The following is a 19,793-nucleotide window of genomic DNA, read 5'->3' as shown; positions in this document are numbered from 1 at the left end:
TTTGGTGCTATACTCCAAAAATATACTGAACTTCAGGTTATGTGATGTATCTGTGTGTTTGACTGAAAAATATGTAATGAAACTGAAATTACTTTGTTTGTGGACAATAAAATAGATTTTATGATATATACTGATATTATGTTCATTGATTGGAGTGAGGATGACTGATGACTTAAAGTGAAGAGAAACTGTGTATTGTCAATCTCATTCTCTTATCTGGATCATCTTCAATCAAGTGGCCAGACCAGGTCAAGATGACTCTCGATAGAGACAGATGCAGTCAATGACCAAGATGTCTTACCTCATCCTGCTCTTTGCACTACACAGTGCATTGCTGCAGTTGCCTTCCCCTCCATTGAACTATGAAGGTTTCTTCCACAGTCTGCTGGATCCAGTTTTCATGTGAATAGGAAAGCAATCTTTAATGTGCTGATTAAGCCATAACTGTGACTTTGGCAGGTTCTGCTGCTCCAGGTCAGAGTAGATCTGGGAACAGTAATGTCTAAGAAGTGGTTCCATCTTTTATACTGATAAATGTGGCATTGAATGTATAATAAAAGTAAGTTTGGGTGTATATGAAACTTTATTAGTTTAATTATAGACAGCACTTACATTTATGTATTTGCTTTGTAAGATTCTTGATGTGAAATCATATGTTGGAACAGATATTGATATACTTAGTGGGGGGTGTCATATTTTGCCAATTAAACACATACGCAATATGTTTGGTCTTTCATTCAGTTTTATTATAAATATTTTTGTTTCTTTGTCAAAACTTTTGTCACACATATAGGTAGCATTGTTTTTAGAAAGTTATATGTTTGGACTAAGGTAGTGAGCTGACAGAATTGTTAGCATGCCAGGCAAAATACTTAGTAACATTTTGTCCATCTTTAATTTCTGGGTTCAAATTCTGCCAAGGTTGACTTTACCTTTCATCCTGTGAGGGTTGATAAAATAAGTAGCAGTTGATCACTGGGGTTGATGTAATTGACCAACCCCCTTCCCCAAAATTGTTGGCCTTGTGCCAAAATTTGAAATCATTATTATATTTTGGACTTCAAAACATACGGCTTTAGTTTAGATACTTAAAATCAGAAAAAATTGGGAGTGATATTTACTAAAGTATATAAATGTTTGTTTGAAATTATATGAAAGCAAAACTGAATACATTAACAAAAACAAATGTCTTGTATTTTTAGAACAATGATGAATTAGAGAAACTACAAGTTATACTCAGTAAAAGCAATGCTTTGGAGAGTCAATATTTGTTTAGACATCTAATGGAATCTGTATTATTAAAGGTAAGATAAGCCTTCTGTAATCCTTGTTTCTTAAATGTTCTTGTAATGTGACTTTCTTGTGACTTTTTACTAAAGGAAGGTAAATGTGATTGGCCGGGATATCATCAACATAGCATAAAATTTTATTGTGTTGGCTAATCATGTTAGTGGCTATGAAAGTTTAGAACTAAGAATGCTGATTGTTTAACCCTTTTGTTGCCATATTTCTGTTAAAATACACTGCCTTTGTATTGATTAATTTTGAAAATAATGAAAAATTTAGTAAAATAACTTTGCCATTATTAAACTGGTATCATAAAACTCAAAGTGGTTTCAGTTGAGTTGGTATCAAAAGGATTAAAATCCTTAATTTGAAATTCAATATAGGGAGACACAAGTTCAATCAACATTTCTTAACCAGAAAGCAAACAATTTAGAATTTGGTCAACTCCAGGTGATGAATTCTCTCTATACAGACTACTAAGTTTAAACTAAGAACAAACAATTTGTTCTCGTTTGTTCTTAGCTTAAACTTTGTAATCTGTACAGAGAGAATTCATCACCTGGAGTTGATGAAATTCTAAATTGTTTGCTTTCTGGTTAAGAAATGTTGATTGAACTTGTGTCTCCCTATATTGAATTTCAAATTAAAGCTCTGTTATCAAAGTAGTAAATTAGTAGCAGTCAAGATCGATCAGTTTAGCAAGATTCTCAATAAATTGAACTTCAATTACTATATCTTTTGTGAAAATGCTGCAAATATTTTGGTAAAAAAATAAACTCTTTATTTTTGTTTGACCTAAAGAAATCATTTGACAAAGTTGTGCCATTTGAATATTATGCAGAAAATGTTTCATTAGGTGTTCAGACATTTAAATAGACTAAAAAACGTTTGTCAAGATTAGTTTAAGATTGCCATCCTGGCTAATACAAAGCAGTTGGGATATTAACTGCCATTGAAACTTTGATATGAATTAGCTACTATTCATAATTACTAATTGAGGAACTTCAGAATATCATGTAAATTTAATCATTCTGGTTAAACAGAAGTTTCTTTTAGCACAGATTAATATTGTGGTTATTTTGATATGTATGTATGTACAAGTTAGTTTTGGTCTTATGGCAGAAGTATTCATCTTTATGGTGTTTCCTGCTTTTAACAAATAGACAGTATATTGTTTCATATGAATCTTTACTTATTTTCCATTACTGTTTCAGGGAACTTTATGTGCCAATAAAGAGACTGAATTAAAAGAACTTCAAGCTAAACTTCACCAATGCATGGTGAATAATAACTTACAGCAAGACATATTGAAGCATATGATGGCTGATAGAATAGACATTGACATGGAAGAATTTGTACAAAATGATGCTGGTACGTTCTTGATCTATCTTACAATGGATTGGATTGTAGCACTGCATGGCTGTAACTGACTTTGATATTGTCTTCTAAAGTTCAGTATTAAGAATGTAATCACTGAACTTGAATGGTAAACTTAAATCCTTTGGACCGTCATTCTTCCCTTTTTTGTGCATTGACTTACATCTTGATCAGTGACCAGGGCTGGTTGAAGGTACCAGCAACTTTGGCAGTTGCCTAGAGTACAATAAATTAGGTAATCTTCCTAATACAAAAAGAGAAATGTGAAAAATAATAAAATGAAAAAAAAATGTGAAAATGTTGCAGAAGTTAGGGGGTTACTTGGGCTAGGCATAGGGACTATTCTGTCACCCACCTGTCCTCCATTCAGTGTTTGTAACAAAATGTGTTGAGATCATTGCCAAAAATGCATACAGTGTCCAGTCTTTCTTAGTTATACAAATGAAGGTATTTGAAACTTTACTTCTGAGTTTGAATTGTTCTCTTTAGCTAGGATATTGTAATAAGCACTTTAGTCCTACATTTGCATTTTAACCATGTAAATTTAAGAATTAATTAAGGGTGCTGAAATGATATAAAGACTTGGTATCTGTTGCATTATGCACAGGTTGCAATGGGTAAATTGTCGCCATCTTATATTTTTAATTTTGCGCATGCACATTTTGTTTTTGATTTTTTTCACTACACAGTATAGTAGTCAGTTGGGCACAGTCTGTGAGAAAAACAGCACCATGATACAATTCACTCTGCCAGAAATTTGGATATAATATGCTGTACTACTTGGCATTCATGTCAGAAGCTCCAATACAAACATTCCTGGGTCTTTGGGTGTCACTCTGAGGACATGTATTGAGAGTGATAAAAATCTAACATTCAGTCAACATCTTAGTGTTTGGAGTAATCACCAGTGATGGCAATGTTATGCCTCCATTCATTTTCTTGCATGACCTCAGACTCAACACAGAGGCCTACATCGAGTGCCTGGAGGAGTTAGTGCTGCCCTGGGTCAAGAGGGAGGCTGCTGGAAAACCCTATGTCTGGCAACAGGACTCTGTACCATGCCATACAAGCAGGAGAACCCTGTCATGGCTGTTAGACAATTTCTGCGACCACATCACCCCTAAGATCTGACAACCTAACTCTCCAGACTGCAAACCCTCTTGATTATTATGTGTGGAGTGCAGTTGAGCGAAACACTAACAAAACTCCTTGTAATACCAAAGATGAATTGAAGGCAAGGATTATGGCAGCATTCACCAACTTAAACAAGGTGACTGTCCAGAAGAGTTGCTGGAGATTCTGAAGTCGTCTAGAGGCCGTGGTTAAAGTCAATGGTGATTTTATTGAATGAATTTACTCTTCTGTGTTTCAAGGTATTTTTATGTAATTTTGGTAAATATATCTGTTAAAATGAGATGTCAGTGTTATTTTCATTTTTGCGTAATTTAAAGGTCAGTTTATTCACTGCACTCTGTACATTGGACCAACACCTGGTAAATGTAGGTGCTGGTGTCTGTTAGATTATCTACAAGAGACTAATATGTTATGTTGAACTGTTTTAGACATTTCTGATACTAAAGATGATAGAATATATTTCCTATTTTCATTGAGTTACATCCATCTTACCGAACTTTCATTGTTGAGATAGTTTATTTGGTACTAGGCTGAGGAAAAGTTTGTATGCCATGAGTCACCATTGAACGTGACATGAACTGAATGAACACTTGCACCACAAAAATAGATTTAAAAAAAAAAGCATTATTTTAACACAGTGCACAAACTTTCTCCTCAACCTAATAAAATAATTGATTGCAGCTAACAACAACACACATGTTGTCTAGCCACAAGTCATTCCTAAATCAAGCTAACCTATGATCAGTGACACTCTTTTCATGACTATCCCATCCTTTCAAACTTTATCTAAAACTTACTTTAGAAAAACTTTGCGTTTTATAGTCAAAGCCCAGCATCTTAAACCCAGACTTTGTGTTGCAATTTATCATTACATAATTTTGTTTACATCTATGCAACATCTAATTCCTGAATATTACTGTTGTTCATCAAACTTACTTTAGAAATTCTTTTAATGTCCTTTTTTTTATTATTTATACTGACATGGGTTGGATAAGTCTACTGTACTGCTATTTGTCAATACTATCTCATCTCATTATCCCCACCATCTTCCAATCTGATCTAAAAGTTTGTCACATTTTATTCTTTCATTGGTTGTGGATTTGCAAACAGAAGTTTTTGACACCTCATAAAATAAAGGTGAAGTCTGTGCATTATTAAATGACTAAAATAACTCCTACATAGTGTAATTACTTGAATTTCAATGCATGGTCTTAGAAGTTATTTACTTGAGAAGTACAAATCTGAATCTATTCTTTTGTATTAAAAGACAATTCACCTTTTTATTTTCAGAGACTGAAAGTATTAGTTCAGGTTCCACCTCTCCTGTCGACAAGTGAGTAACACTAACACAGTATTTCATGTGTTTTTCTTCCTCCTTCTTATTTATATGTAGCATCAGATAAACTGCTTTACAAATGGGGAATTATCTAGTTGGAATCATTTAGAATCAGAATATGCTGTACAATTTGAAAAATTCTAATTTCTTAAATTTATGTATAAAGTAAGATGTTATAAAATTCCAAGTACATTGACTAACATTTAGTGTCATTGGTTATTTATTACCCGGCTGGAGAGGGACAAGGAATAAATTTAGTTCTGAACCAGTACATTCTTTGTTCAGATTTTACTAGAGTTTACTTTTTCAACCCCTAGGCTAGGGTCAGTATAATGAATCTTAGTAAGACTGGGGCCAATTAAATCAGCTATATCCTCTCTCTTATTAAAATTACTGTCTTGTGTGCAGAAATCCATATTATAAACACGAAGCTTTTGGAAAATATTGAAACAGAATTTATCATTGAATTATCAAATTGGAGAAATGCTTCAGTTGTCATTTAGAAAATATTCTGGCTCCTGGTTTGCTGGTTAACTTTATGCAAATGACATTTGGTGAAAATACTGTGACAAGCCTGTTAGTATTTATAGTTCTTTGTATCAGTTTTTTGACTAACATTTAAATATGCTGACTAAAAGATTCTACTGATACAAAATGAATTCTTTGTCAAGTTAGAAAATTTAATGGCTGAGACAGCTAAGTTATTCTCTTGTGATCATCAAGGATCCATGACTGAGTGCTTAACTCTAGTATTGGGCTGTTTAAGCAACTGAGACTGTCATTCCTCTTCAGACAGCATGCTGATTTACCACAGGTGAAGTGAGGCTGTGTAGAATTAAGTTTCCTGATCAGAAACACATTGGATTTAAACTTATGACTTAGAGTTAAATATCATTCAGTGATTTCACTACCATAAACACACCCCTGAAATGTACCTCAGCTATGTGCATCATAGGGATTAGAAACTGATTCTCTGACAAGATGAGACTATCTTGTGCTGGGTTCTCTTTAGTGTTTTAATCCTTATAGTTTAGATTCTATAAAACAAATTTTGACACGTACCTTAATGTAGTCTAAACCTGATCGGCTTTCAACTATATTACATATTTTATTAGTTTCAGATTTGTATTTATTGAATATTTATTCAATTTATTGTATTTTGTAATGCTTTCATTAAGAAATGTTAATTTAATTATTGAATACATGTGAAATTGTTAAATTTTCCAAGTCCTCATTGTTTCTTGCTTTAACTTGTAGTTTGTCCATTGTTAGAATAATTTTAGTATCACTCTCCAAAACATACTTTCCTCCTGACTTGTAGTTGTAGCTCTTTTGTTAGTAGTTGAACAACCATAATGGTGTCATCTCTACACATTTAAAGTGCAACAAACCAGCTTCTGGTATGGTGCAATCTAGATGGCAATCATTCAATCAAGAATTGAAGAAAATATAAATTTGTATAATTCTGTGTTGTTAGAAACTGCTTAGTTTGTCTAAAATAAGGAAACTGAGCCAGCTGAAATTACAATGTCTTTCCTGTAACTATTAGCATAAGCTGACACTTAGGAAAGGAGATGGCAGAAAATTACTTTGGTCTGATATCAGCGCTAAGTCAACCTCAATGACTTAGCTCTGATTCTTAGACACATCTATCCTATGATGATAAACTGCCGAAATGGATAAGTTATTGAATTATCTGCTTATGAGTCTAATTCCAATCTGTTGCTATTATTTCATTGTTTGGACTGCCTCCAGAATGAGTCTCAACTTTTGTAAAAATAGGTAGCTGTTTATCTGAGAATGTTTTATCTCAGATCAGAGTTCACCTATCATCTTGCTCCATTTGAACACTGAATCTGATCTCTGCATGATAGCAGGTGTGTGTAACAACTAATTCCAAAGAGAAATGCTTAGCATTATTTGTTATAACTCTGAAAAGGCCACACTATACTGAAACACACTTCTTTTCAAATAATATTATCAGTTCATAAAATGACATTTTCTTTCAATTAACCAGAACTCTACTGTTGATCAGTCAAGCTACACACACATAGTACCTTTTGATGTAAAATTGATTTCAACAATGATTGCCTTTACTGGCACTATTTTAGTTGAAAGTCTTTTATATATGTCTTACAAATTGTATGTGGTTAGTGTGTTGGCTAATTAAAATAGTTCTTGTTACCTGAGTCTTGTATAATTTTAGCATAAAAGTAACAAATATTTCTTTATAATTAATCTCCATCTAATTCGAGTAATCAGTGTAAATAATAGCAATTATATACCTATTTGTTTCAATATCCTGACTTAAAATCTGCTTGCTCATTAAAAATAAAAAATTTCTTTGGTATGATTACTTATAGTTAAATCATAAAAATGCTACATTTATATAAATTTGTAGTTTTTTTTCTTTTTTTACCTTCCAAATTATTCTAATTAATATAAGAAAGTTTTCTTATAAAATCAGTTTTTGTTGGCTGATTTCATAGAGATTACTCCTTCATGGTTAGTTCTTTAATAGTCAATATTTTCTAAAAGCAGGCTGACAAAAGTCACAATATTAAATAATTTTGTTTGATTTATTTACTTTTTTTTTTTTTTTTCAATATAAAAAAAGCAGGCTATGTATTTTTTTTTTAATTGCTTTAAATTTATCAGATTAATATGTATGTACGAGTATAAACTTCTTCAACAAGAATAGTATTGACAGCGACTTTGAAGTTTTGGCCAGCAAAGCAATCATTGAACTGTCCAATGATGGCCAAAACTTCAAAGTCACTGTCAGAATGATTCTTGTTAAAGAAGTATATATGTATGTAATAGTCTTTTATGAATTCAGTATTATAGCATTAATATGTATTTTTCATATAATCTCTTATGAACTTTAATAGGCTTGTTGGCTGTTAATCTTAATAATAGCAAAGTTGGTCCCAGATTAATTTTGTATGGACTATTGTTTCTTTTGTTTCTTTCAAATATTTTCTATTTTTTAAAATAGTATTTTTTTTTTTTATTAAAGCTATGTTATTAACAAATTACTTTCTTTCTCTTTTATTCTTCATTGCGGTGGCCTGTCCCATATCCACCCTTCCCTATTGTTGTGATATTGGTTTGATTTCCAGTGACTTTTGTTGCTTTGCTGCTGTTGTCTTAGTGTGCTTCATTGCATTAGAATTGCTATGGTCTTGAAAAATCACTCCATGTGTTTAGTCTCTGTTATTGTTATTATTATTATTATTACTACTACTACTACTACTACTGCTGCTACCACCACCACCACTCTCGTGACATTAATGGATTTCTCACATCACCTTCCTGTGCCTGTCAACAGAATGCTGCCTTTTTTTTCTAGTTTTCTATGTTTGTTTTTTATTTTTCTACATAAACTGTTATTGTTGTTACCATTCCCATCACAATAATCATAATTTGACATTTTTTTTTTACTTTTTATTGTATATTATCATTGTTGCCTTTATGATTATTTTTCTAAACTTTCTAGCATGAATGTCAAAAAATGTACCTCCCCCGTACGTGTAAGTATGGGTTCCTTTGCAGTTCAAATATTGTGTGTTGTCACAGGTTCTCAAATAACCATGTGTATATATATATATATATATATATATATATATATATAATGGCCTATATACACCCCACCCCCAGTGCCCATTAATATCATTTAATGCTTACCCCCCAAATATTGACATATTTTACAACTCCACTCCATTTTCCAATCATTATTTTTTAATCTAAAATGTATTTTGTTAACCTTTTAACAAACATAAACTAAATTAATATTTGGGCACATTTTGGTTTCATCAACAATCAACCAAGAAATTAAATGGAGAGGAAAAGGAAAGACAAAACTGCTGAGTATAGAACATTGTGTGTATGTGTGTGTACGTATATATATATATATATATATATATATATATATAGATATATATATGTGTGTGTGTTTTAAATATTTTTTTTAGAGCCAAAATGATGCAAGTTGTTAGAATTAATAATACAGGTTGATGGGTAGTACCGTTACCTTGTATTTTGGTATTTCTGGTTTAGGACCCTTTCCCCAAGAAATTGTCAGAGCAGAGGACTCAACTATGAACACCTTTTCTCCATAGATTTCTTAGAAGAAGGATTCCTAAGCCTGAAATACCAAAATACGGGGTAATAATACTAACCTGTATTGTTAATCTTTTCATAAGTTATATTGTTTCTGCTTAAAAAAAAACATTATATATATATATATATATATGGCTTATACACACATACAAAATAAAACTTAAATGGAATCTTTCAGTAATTATGCAATATAAAGGTTCCTATACCATTTCTGTGATATAAAATGGAATTATGAATGTGATTATTTTATTTCTCGATTGTCATTTGTAAAATGACTCTCAGAGTTCCTGGAATGTGACTGCTTACCATTTCTGCTTACCTTCAGCTTATTTCAGTTAAATCCAGAAATTTGTCATGGATAACATCTGTTAGGGTTTTCAGTTATTTTTTACTGAAAAATGTTCGACACTGCAAAATATTTGGAAATCCTCGAATTTCATGCAAGAATAGTGTAACTTGAAGTTTATGTGTAATACATACAGAGCTAACATGACATTCCAGTACCCCTTATGCTTATCTTTCCAGTACTTGCATATTTAATCTGTACCTCCCACATCTCAACACAAACTTTCTGACATACAAGTACATCACTCTGTGCCACTGGTGCCTCTTAATGGTCATTCGCCCTGCTAGAAATAGCAGTCAAATCACAACCTGCTAAATTTAGAAATAAAAAAAAAAGCCTTAGAGATGTGTGAAAAACACAAGATGGGATGATCACAGCTGGAGTACTTGTGATCAGGTCAGAATTAACCTGAGAGCTAAACCATTGCCCATCACATTTCTTTCTAGCATGTCTAAAGCACACATCCACCACAGACATATTCTCCACACACATGCATCCCTTTCGCACACTCAGCTCTCCTGCTTATGTACATACATGCATATATGCTTGTGTACATAAATTTCTCAAGAAGACAATTGAACATACTTATGGGAAGACATGCTCTACTTTTGATGAGAAGTGCACTATATATATATATGATTAGATAAAGATAGCTATGACTGGTGTATGGGGACTCCACATGTAATCTTATAAAAGATCATAGAACAGCTGGGCTCCTACATCAATAGGAGTAAATGTTGCAAGCTGTGCATAGCTAACCAGGTGGGAATATTAAAGGACTTCCTCAACCCAGGGTACATCTTAAATTCCAGGACAGAAACATTCACACCCTGCTTACACTTAAGGAGATTCTTACTGAAGTCCTGGAACCCAGAAGCCGACCACGTCAACTACAGATAGCAGTCTGAGAGAATCCCTTGCACTTAACCCTTTGTCCGAGAGGTCACCAAGTAGCTACGAGGTCTTTTCTCCCTCCACTTTGAAGAGAGGTCATGGGCCACTGGCCTTTAGGGTCTGAAGAAATTCTGTAAAGCTTAGTGCTTTATGAACATGAAACCCAGGGTAACCTCATACACCCGGCCATAGCTATCTTTATCTAATTACTCTACTGCTCTATATTTAGTGTGCTTTTGGATTTATGATTTACTGACAATACACACACAAGTGCAAGTATCATGCATGCATGCATACATTCATACGTACATATACCATACATTTATACATACATGTTAAAGCAATACAAAAGTCAAAAAATTTCACAAATTGTTACATATAAGCTTGTTACTGTTACTTGACTCTACTGCTGCATTATTTTTGAGCCAAGTGAGGTTTCCCTGTCCCCCTACCCTATCCATGTCTGTCTCTGCTGATCCTTGCTTGTAGTTCCTTTATTTTCATCTTGAAACTATGATGGCTCCCAATGTTTTTGGACTGTGAAAGGATTCCAAACTGCATGCTTTTTATTTTTTTTTTTTTTGTATTTCCTTCATTTTTGTTGCATTAATGTATTGTTATCACTTAGCATCATCAATGTTGTGGACCTTTTGTTTTTAAAAAGGATACACATTCATTAAAAAAAAAAAAGTAATAAACAAAATCACTGCATGTGTATTTTTCGTATTTTTGTTGTTGCTCCTCCTACTACCTCTACTACTACTACTACTCCTCGCTGTTACTTCTCCGCTCCTCTGTGCCTGCCCTGTAAATCCACATGGACTAACCAGCATGTTCGACAGACAGAGAACAAACCAACTCAGTCCCAATATGGCCACTGGAGAGTCCTTAAAGAAAGCAAAGGTCAGTATTGGTCTGGTCTTGCTCATTTTGGGATGTTCTTTTTCTTTTCTTTTAAAAAAAATTATTTTGTATCTTCTAGATCTGAAAATATTTTGCATGTATATAGTTTCTATATCTTGTTTTGGCCTTCATGTAATTACTGTCTGTGTGTGAGAGATGTTTTACAAATTGGATGTCTCATTTACTAATATTATTGGTAGATAAGGCAATAATAAGTATTATTAGTCGGTATATTTGGACCTACCTTTACTTTTATTCTTGACAACATATATACACAGACAGACGTGTGTGTGTGTGTGCGCATATATATATATATTTATTAGCAGAAGCAACAGAGTGGCTCAAGGGCTGAGAGTTTTGTATGTTGTCTCATCAAACTTGTGTGTGTGTTTGTGTATAATCATGAATCACCCCCCACATAACTTTCCATTTTACAAGTAAGGCACCTGTTGTTCTACATGGCTTTGAAGGTGTAAAATAAATGGATGATTTGTTGATGACAACTGATGACAACAGCACTGTCCACCACAACTTTCATATGAACAATCACAGATGTATACACATCACCCGCACGTGTGTGCATATATGTATGCAAACACACACGTGATATATGCATATCTATATATGAGTATGTATACAATGGATGATGGTTGTTACATATATATATATATATATATATATATATGTATATATATAAATCTTAAAGCCTTGTGAATGGATTTGGCAGTCAGAAACTGGAAGAAGTCCATTGTATGTATGTGTATCCATTTGTGTCTAATATAATAATTGAAAGTGAATATTACTGTTGTTCATTTCCAGTCTTCTGGTCATGGGGAAATATCTTGTTTGGAAACAGGTGAGAGTTAGCAACTAGAAGTGCATCTGATGGTAGAAAATCTGCGTCAATGAATTCTGGCTGATTCAAACAGACATTAGGGCATCCAGCTACAGAAACCATGCCAAAGCAGACAGTAGAGCCTGGTGCAGTTCTCTGGCTTACCAGCTCCTGTCAAACCATCGGACCCATGCCAGTATTGCAAACAGACTTCGATGATTTTATATATATATATATATATATATATATATATATATATATATATATAGTCATCCCATAAATAATGCGATTTTTTTTAATACTTTTATTTTTCAATATTAAATATACACTTCTTCATTTTCTACAATCTACAACGCTCTGGTAGATTTGCAAGGCCCCTCTTCCAAAATTCACTTATTTGTGATGAAAAATGCTCCTCTAGGACTGTTCTGACTTCTACAGGATTCATATTTTTTCTGTCCAAATGATTTTGAAGACTGTGGAATAGATGATAATCAGATGGGGTAATGTCTGGTGAATATAGTGGATGGGGCATTGTTTCCCATTCAAACTGCTCCAGCCTTTGGAATGTTATCCTTGTTGTATGTGGTCGAGCATTATCCTGATGGAAGAACACCTTTCATCTTGAAACCAATGATGGTCGTTTTCCTTCTAGCACTGAAGTTGCTTGCAGTAGATCTCCTTTGTTATCATTTGGGTTTAAAAGTTCAAAGTGGACTAAACCTTTCATATCCCACCAAACAGATAACATTTTACATGGGTGAAGACCTTCTTTAGACTGGGGTGCCAGTGTTTCTCCTTTCCGTACCCACTGATATTTTCATAGAGAATCAATTTCTCATCACCAGTCACTGTTTGGTCCAAAAAAAGGTTCATTTGTTAGACATGACAGCAAAGAAGAGCATACATTCACTCTTTGCATGCGGTTGGACTCAGAAAGCTTGTGAGGAACCCAATAACCCAATTTGCTGACTTTTCTAATGGCACGTAGGTGCTGATGAATGGTTAATGACCAATTCCAAGCTTCTCTGTTAGTTCCTCAACAGTTATGATGGGATTTTGTTCCACCAGGATTGCAGGATGTCCTCATCAAGCTCTACAGATTTTTCAGGATGAGGCTTGTCTTCTAGACTATAGTTTCCAGCTTGGAATTTCTGGAACCACTGTTGACACTGGCTTATGCTTATTGTCTGATCCCCATATACTAAATTAATATTCCTTTCACTTTTCATTGCGTTGTTGCCTTTATTGAACCCATTAATCGAAATATGCCAAATATACTCCTTTGTCACTTCTATTATAGCTTAGAAAAAATAACTGCTAAAGTCAAACTGTACTCTTCAAAACTTTCACCAAGAGTAAGCACAAGGTAAAATTACTATCTGCAGGTAGTTTATCCCAACCCCTCCAACTTTATTTCACGTAATTTGAAAAATAAAACGCATTATTTATGGCATGACCATATATATATATATATATATATATATATATATATATAAACATATATATATATAAACACTCCGTTTTTTTCTTTTGACTGTGCATTCATGGATATGCTCAGCTTGTAAGGAGTACTTGAGATACTGAATGTTTGCTTTGAAGCCCATTTTTATCATTTGTAAGCTCTCTACATTAATTGAATCCATCTATATAGCCAAGTAATCTATGCTTGTGATGGACTTGATTCTTGTTCTATAGTCCACATGACACCACTCTATGCTACATACAGCTATCATATTATGCTCCACGTCGCTACATACACACATACACAGTTGTAATCAAACATGATGGTCGATGAATGATACCTTAGTTCTTTTGTTGTTTTGTAGAATCTTGCTTTATATTTAAATTTTTGAAATCTTAGTCTGCTAAATTTCAAATATTTATTTCTCAAGATTGTATAATGTTTTATTGGATTAATATGACTTATCTTTTCCTTCTTTCTTTTTTCTTTTCTTTTTTTTTCCCTTTCCTTCTGTTAAGTACTATAGGAACTTAACTCAGTTACTTTTCTTTGCAGCTTTGACACAAGTAATTCCAATTGAGATTTTATCTGGTTTTCATGTATTTTACTGATTTTCATTTTTTTTTTTCCTTTAATTATTTAAGTGACAGGACTTAAACATCTGTTAATATGATACACTAAGACAGTGAGCAGGCAGAATCATTAGCATGCCAGGCAAAATGCTTAGCATTTCATCCATCTTTACTTTCCACCAATGTCAACTTTGCTTTTCATCCTTTCAGGGTCACTAAAATAAGGACCAGTTGAGGACTAGGGTCAATGTAATTGACTAGCTTCTCCCTTTGAACTTGCTGGTTTTGTGCAAAAATTTGAAACCAATATGCTACATTATCTAGAAAAATTATTTGGTATTATCATTATACAGTATTTATTGATGTAAAGCTTCCCCTCCAAAAAATTTGATATCAATTTATGTATTACAGAAAAAAACATTCTTCAAAGAATTCTTACTTTGATATACTTCTGTCCAGTTTCTTAAATTTTTCAAAGATGCCTACTGGCATTCCAGCTGTTACGATGACAAGGGTTCCAGTTGATCCAATCAACAGAACAGCCTGCTCATGAAATTAATGTGCAAGTGGCTGAGCACTCCACAAACGTGTACTCTTAACATAGTTTTCAGGGAGATTCAGTGTGACATGGAATGTGATAAGGCTGGCCTTTTGATATACAGATACTACTCATTTTTGCTAGTTGAGTAGACTGGAGCAATGTGAAATAAAGTGTCTTACTCAAGAACACGTGTCATCGGGAATTGAACTCTTGACCTTGCGATCGTGAACTGAATACCTTAACCACTAAGCCATACGCCTTCACTTTTCAAAGATGACTGATGCATTTATTTTCAATAATTATAAATTAACTTGCATCTGTAAATATAGGTATGACTGTTATTTCAACATGGCTTTCTAGCAGTTACATGCATATAGAATAAGATTGATCAAAAGATAATTCCTTTACAAACCAAAATGACTACCGAGTTGGTGCTTAACTCTGGTCTTTATAGCTTTATGATGAGATTAGATAGATAACTTTATTAAAAAAAAAAACTTTACCGATTCTGCAGTTAGGTGAATTGAGGTCATATATTCACTAATAATCTGTCCTGGGAAACAGTTGGAACACCTGCACAGGTGTGATTTTTATGGCCTATGAGCTAAAAATCATTTGCACAAGATATTTCAGATGGGTTCTCAAATTTTCTTGCTACAAGAATAAAACTTTCATTTTTGTGATAAGCTATTAGTGTAGTTATATCCATTTGGAAAGAGTACTTGTCAGCATTGGAATAATTCAGGTGGCTTCTCTTTGAGGAATTTAGTAAATTCACCAGAAAGAATGGTTGAAAAGATTTGTTGGAATGTAATTCTTGAAAAAAACTTTAAGAAACTACTTGTAGATATCTCTCTCTTATCTAACCAACCATTTCTGATGCCTTAAAAATGTTGTGAACTTAGTCTACAAATTATATAGTTTAAGGGATTGTTTTAAAGTTGAAACTTTTGTAGGCTTTCTTCACTTTGGCAAACTTCTCTCAGACCTAATTTCTTGTTTTTTAAAAGACAAAAAGCTATTTACAAAAAAAAATATCTTGTAAATCAACAAAAATCTTAAAAATACAGTAACTATTCAAAATGTTCTGTCACCAGTTTCCTAGATATACCAAGATATACCCTCTGCCAAATTTAGTTCTGCTAAAAATTTAAAATGTTAACTTGAAAATTAAACCTGATTATGCTAAAATAATTCCCTCATTGTATAAAAATAAAATGAACATATTTAGTCTTGTATAAATTATCCAGAACAATACACACTGTGATATTCCTTTATTTATATTTGTTTATTTGGAAGTAGTTTGGTGCTGACTTTAACACTTTGGCATTCAGATTACTTGAATGTGATCATATTTATTTACATTTTTTAATTAATAAGGTGTTATCTTGTTTCAAAATTTTGATGGTGTGATTGTTTATTTTTAGAATGACATTATAGAGTAGGTGTAAGAAGCCAGATCTGGCTAGTTTGAACATAATCCAGTTAGAATATTTGGGTCTGATATGGCTGGTTTTAAATGCTAAATGGTTAAAATATATATGGTAAATGTTTTTTCTTGAGTATTGTCATGCTCATTGGAAAGTCACTAGAAACATAAATTACAGTGTTCACTAGATATTTAGTTGACATCTTTGTGTCATATTGCTCAATACTAATGTAAATGTGTCTTTAAAAATTAGCACTGACTTGTTCTAATAAGAGTAATTTTAAGATAAAAATATTTGGTGTTTGAGTTGTAATCAATATCTTGTTTTTGTGTACAAGCCAATAACTTTTAAGTAGTTATATTTTCTTTAAATAGTTAAATTTGTATGATTATTTTCTCCCTAAATCCCTCATTCACTAATGTATATGTGATCAATTAAGGATTGCTCTAATGCTTACCGAAAGTAAATAAGTTTTCCTAATTTGGTATTCTAATTATTCTTATGGAGCATAAGTTAGGGGAAAATTGATAGAGGTATATAGTGAGTAGAATGTTTAGGCAGATTGTAGGAAACGTTAAAAATGTGATGTTGTTTGACAGCAAATAAGCTCTGATGATTGTTTTAATGTGAACTAATTTGGAAAATGCTTGTGACTATGTGGTTAGAAGTTTGCTTCCCAACCATTTGGTTCCAGGTTCAATCCTGCTGCATGCATCTTGGGCAAGTGTCTTCTATATCCTCAGGCCAAAGCAAAGCCTTGAGAGTGAATTTGGTAGGTGGAAACTGAGAGAAGCCTCTGTGTGTATAGATATGTGTGGGTGTCTGTGTTTGTCCCTATCACCACCACTTGACAACCAGCATTGATATATTTATGACCCTGTAACTTAGTGGTTCAGTAAAAAAGACCAATAGAATAAATACTAGGGTCAATTCATTCAGCTAAAACTTCTTTAAGGTGGTGTTCTAGCCTTGCCACAGTCTAATGACTGAAAGAAATAAAAGATATAAGGCAAGCAAAATAAACATCTGGATTAATATGGATCTATTTCATATTTCTTGTAGAAAGAAGCCTTTAGGTATAATGGAGAGGTATAGTACTCTCCATTGATGGTATGACTGTTCTGAAGACAGTAAATACAGTGCCCTTTGCATACTGAGAAACTGAAGCCATTGCTTTCTCTGCTGATGAAATGAGCTTGGCCTTCTTTGGAGCAGGTGAAGAGAGATGTTACCACTGCATGGATTGACTCTTTATGTCTGGCTCAAAGTGATGAAACCAACATTTATCCTAGGTTAGGAAATGTTCAAGGAAACCACCTGAATTTGCCTGAAACAATGTCAGATTGTTTTGTGATGTGATCTGCCTGGTGTTGTTTTGATCAGAAGTCAGAAGATGGGGCAATCACTGAGCAGAAATGTTCATCATGCCAAGTTCATTGTGTAGAATATTCTCAATTTTCTCACGGGATGCACTAATAGCATTGGCTATTTGATTTATAGTCAGTTGCCTGTCATCTATCACTATGTAGTGAACACAATGTTTTCCTCAGTAGTGGCAGTTGGAGGACGTCCAGACTTTGGGTAATCTCCAAGACTCTTCTTTCTACTCCTAAATTCAGCTGCCCACTTTTGCACTGTTGATAAAGCTGGAGTATCATCCCTTAATGTAGCATTCATATCAGCATGAATGTTATTAGGGGCTAAACTGTTCTTCTGCAAGTACTTCTTGAAACCATGATGCCAAATTTTGTCCGTTTTTCATGAGAAGTTGCTACTAGTTACTTTTGAAGTCTTCTTTGAATAGTTAGATGTGAATTAAACTGGAAGGAAACAATGTAGTTTTTAATAAGAGTTGAAGTTAATGCATGCAAGATTTTGCAGTTCTGGCATCACTCCTTCATAGTGATCCCATGAACTTTTCAGCCCACAATCATAATTTATCGTGAGAAATGGAGCTATCCCTGCTAAAACTGAAATAAAATAAGCAGCTTTCTTAATTTTGCTTTGTTGTGCAAATCTATTTAATTATATAAATTATAGAATTATCCAGAAATAGTTAGAAACCATTTGTTTTAAGATTGTATTATTTATTGAGATAAAAACATGTGAAATCAATTGTGATTCTGTGTTGTGTAGCACCTTGGACAAGTGTCTTTTACTAATCCCCAGGCTAACCAAAACCTTGTAAATAGATTTGGTAGGCAGAAACTGAACAAAAATTCCATTGTGTGCATGTGAATGTCAACATCTGCCACTCTCTTATGTGAAACTTTCAACAATGCAAGATGCTCTATTGACATTTCTCCTGTCAATAGATCAACCTCTCACTTCATGCTTTTAAAGCCTTGTGGAGTATGAGATCTCTTATGTGAAAAACAGGAAAGAGTTTACATCAGGAAGAACATCCAGCTGTAAAACAATGCCCCATTTAGTGTCAAATACTTCAAGTTTGTTTTACTTCCATTTCTCCATGTACTGTGGAACTTCAGTTTACAAACACCTCTCATCACAAACCTATCAGTTTGCGAACAATTTTTCGAACATAAAATGTCTTGGGTGGCAAACAGTGTCTTGAGTAATGAATATGTAAACCAGCAACAACAGTTGGCAACAAGCTGAAAGTATCAACAAGAGAGCCTCAGTTGCTGTCTAGCTTCCACTAAGTGCACGTCCCTGCTCAAATTTGCTGTGCTTTATCTTGAATTTCCTATGGGGAAAATAGTTTCAGTTTACAAACATTTTGGTTGATGAACAGCCTTTAAGAATGAATTAAATTTTTAAATAGAGGTTCCACTGTATTAAACAAATATAAGTAAAAATTTGGTGGCTAGGATCGACATTGTTTCCTATCCTTTGAGTTGATAAAAAAAGAAAAAAACATTCATTCAGGCCAGTTAATTGGAAGAAGTGTCAGAATATCAGATTTAATTTTCTTACAGTATTCTGATTCTTTGCGTTCTGATTTCAAATTCCCACCTTGGCTGACTTGTATGGTACACTTAGTCCATTTCCAAGTTTAACATCACCATCTGGAGGCTGTTAGTGGAGTTCCCTTTACTGCAAGCATTTAGGCTTGGTGTCCAGTTTCAGGGTAGCCATTTTCTCCCTCCTGCCTGTCTTGGAGACCCCGTAAAGGATATTCGTTGATTTTTATTCGTTTAGCCTTCAGAGAAAAAAATGGCTGGCATCTGTAAACTTTGTTGAAACCATTTTGTCATAGCTAAATCATCCTCCCACTTTTAATGAAGAGGAGGACATATTGGATAATATTGTCAAAAACCCACTCTATCTTAAAAAAAAAGAAAAAAAATGTTGGTGTCTAGAATGTTTTTTGATCATAAATCAACTAAGAACTGACCTGAACTTAAGCAGTAACAACAAGGTGAAGCCATTGTCCTTTGTAGGTGTCCATAACTAATTTAAATGTTTCTAACTTCCATTTAGGTGCGACAATGTTGCCAGAGGCTAGAAAAGCCTATCCCAGTGAGTCATCTTTTCTGCTATTGTCGCTACTCAGGGTCCACTAAATGAGAATATTTGCATTGTTAGTC

General features: G+C 33.5%; 1 protein-coding gene across 15 annotated transcripts in view; it reads left to right on the top strand.

Moving 5' to 3' along the window:
• Positions 1 to 19,793, top strand: part of LOC106873190 (kinesin-like protein KIF21A) — a 194,750-nt gene that overhangs the window by 145,766 nt on the left and 29,191 nt on the right. For 5 of the 15 annotated variants that reach the window (XM_089355273.1, XM_089355272.1, XM_089355269.1 and 2 more), the window contains 5 exons: positions 1,203 to 1,304; positions 2,502 to 2,658; positions 5,089 to 5,131; positions 11,327 to 11,399; positions 19,687 to 19,725. In XM_089355273.1, the coding sequence (XP_089211399.1) occupies positions 1,203 to 1,304; positions 2,502 to 2,658; positions 5,089 to 5,131; positions 11,327 to 11,399; positions 19,687 to 19,725 (414 nt within the window). Of the gene's footprint in view, positions 1 to 1,202; positions 1,305 to 2,501; positions 2,659 to 5,088; positions 5,132 to 8,633; positions 8,668 to 11,326; positions 11,400 to 19,686; positions 19,726 to 19,793 lie in introns of all 15 variants that reach the window. The other 10 variants (XM_052969489.2, XM_052969483.2, XM_089355277.1 and 7 more) reach the window with 3 other exon arrangements.

This window comes from Octopus bimaculoides, chromosome 7 (genome assembly GCF_046866305.1).
Source record: "Octopus bimaculoides isolate indiv1 chromosome 7, ASM4686630v1, whole genome shotgun sequence".
Classification (NCBI taxonomy): domain Eukaryota; kingdom Metazoa; phylum Mollusca; class Cephalopoda; order Octopoda; family Octopodidae; genus Octopus; species Octopus bimaculoides.
The sequence above is the reverse complement of the archived record's forward strand: the minus strand, read 5'-3'. Positions and strand labels throughout refer to the sequence as shown.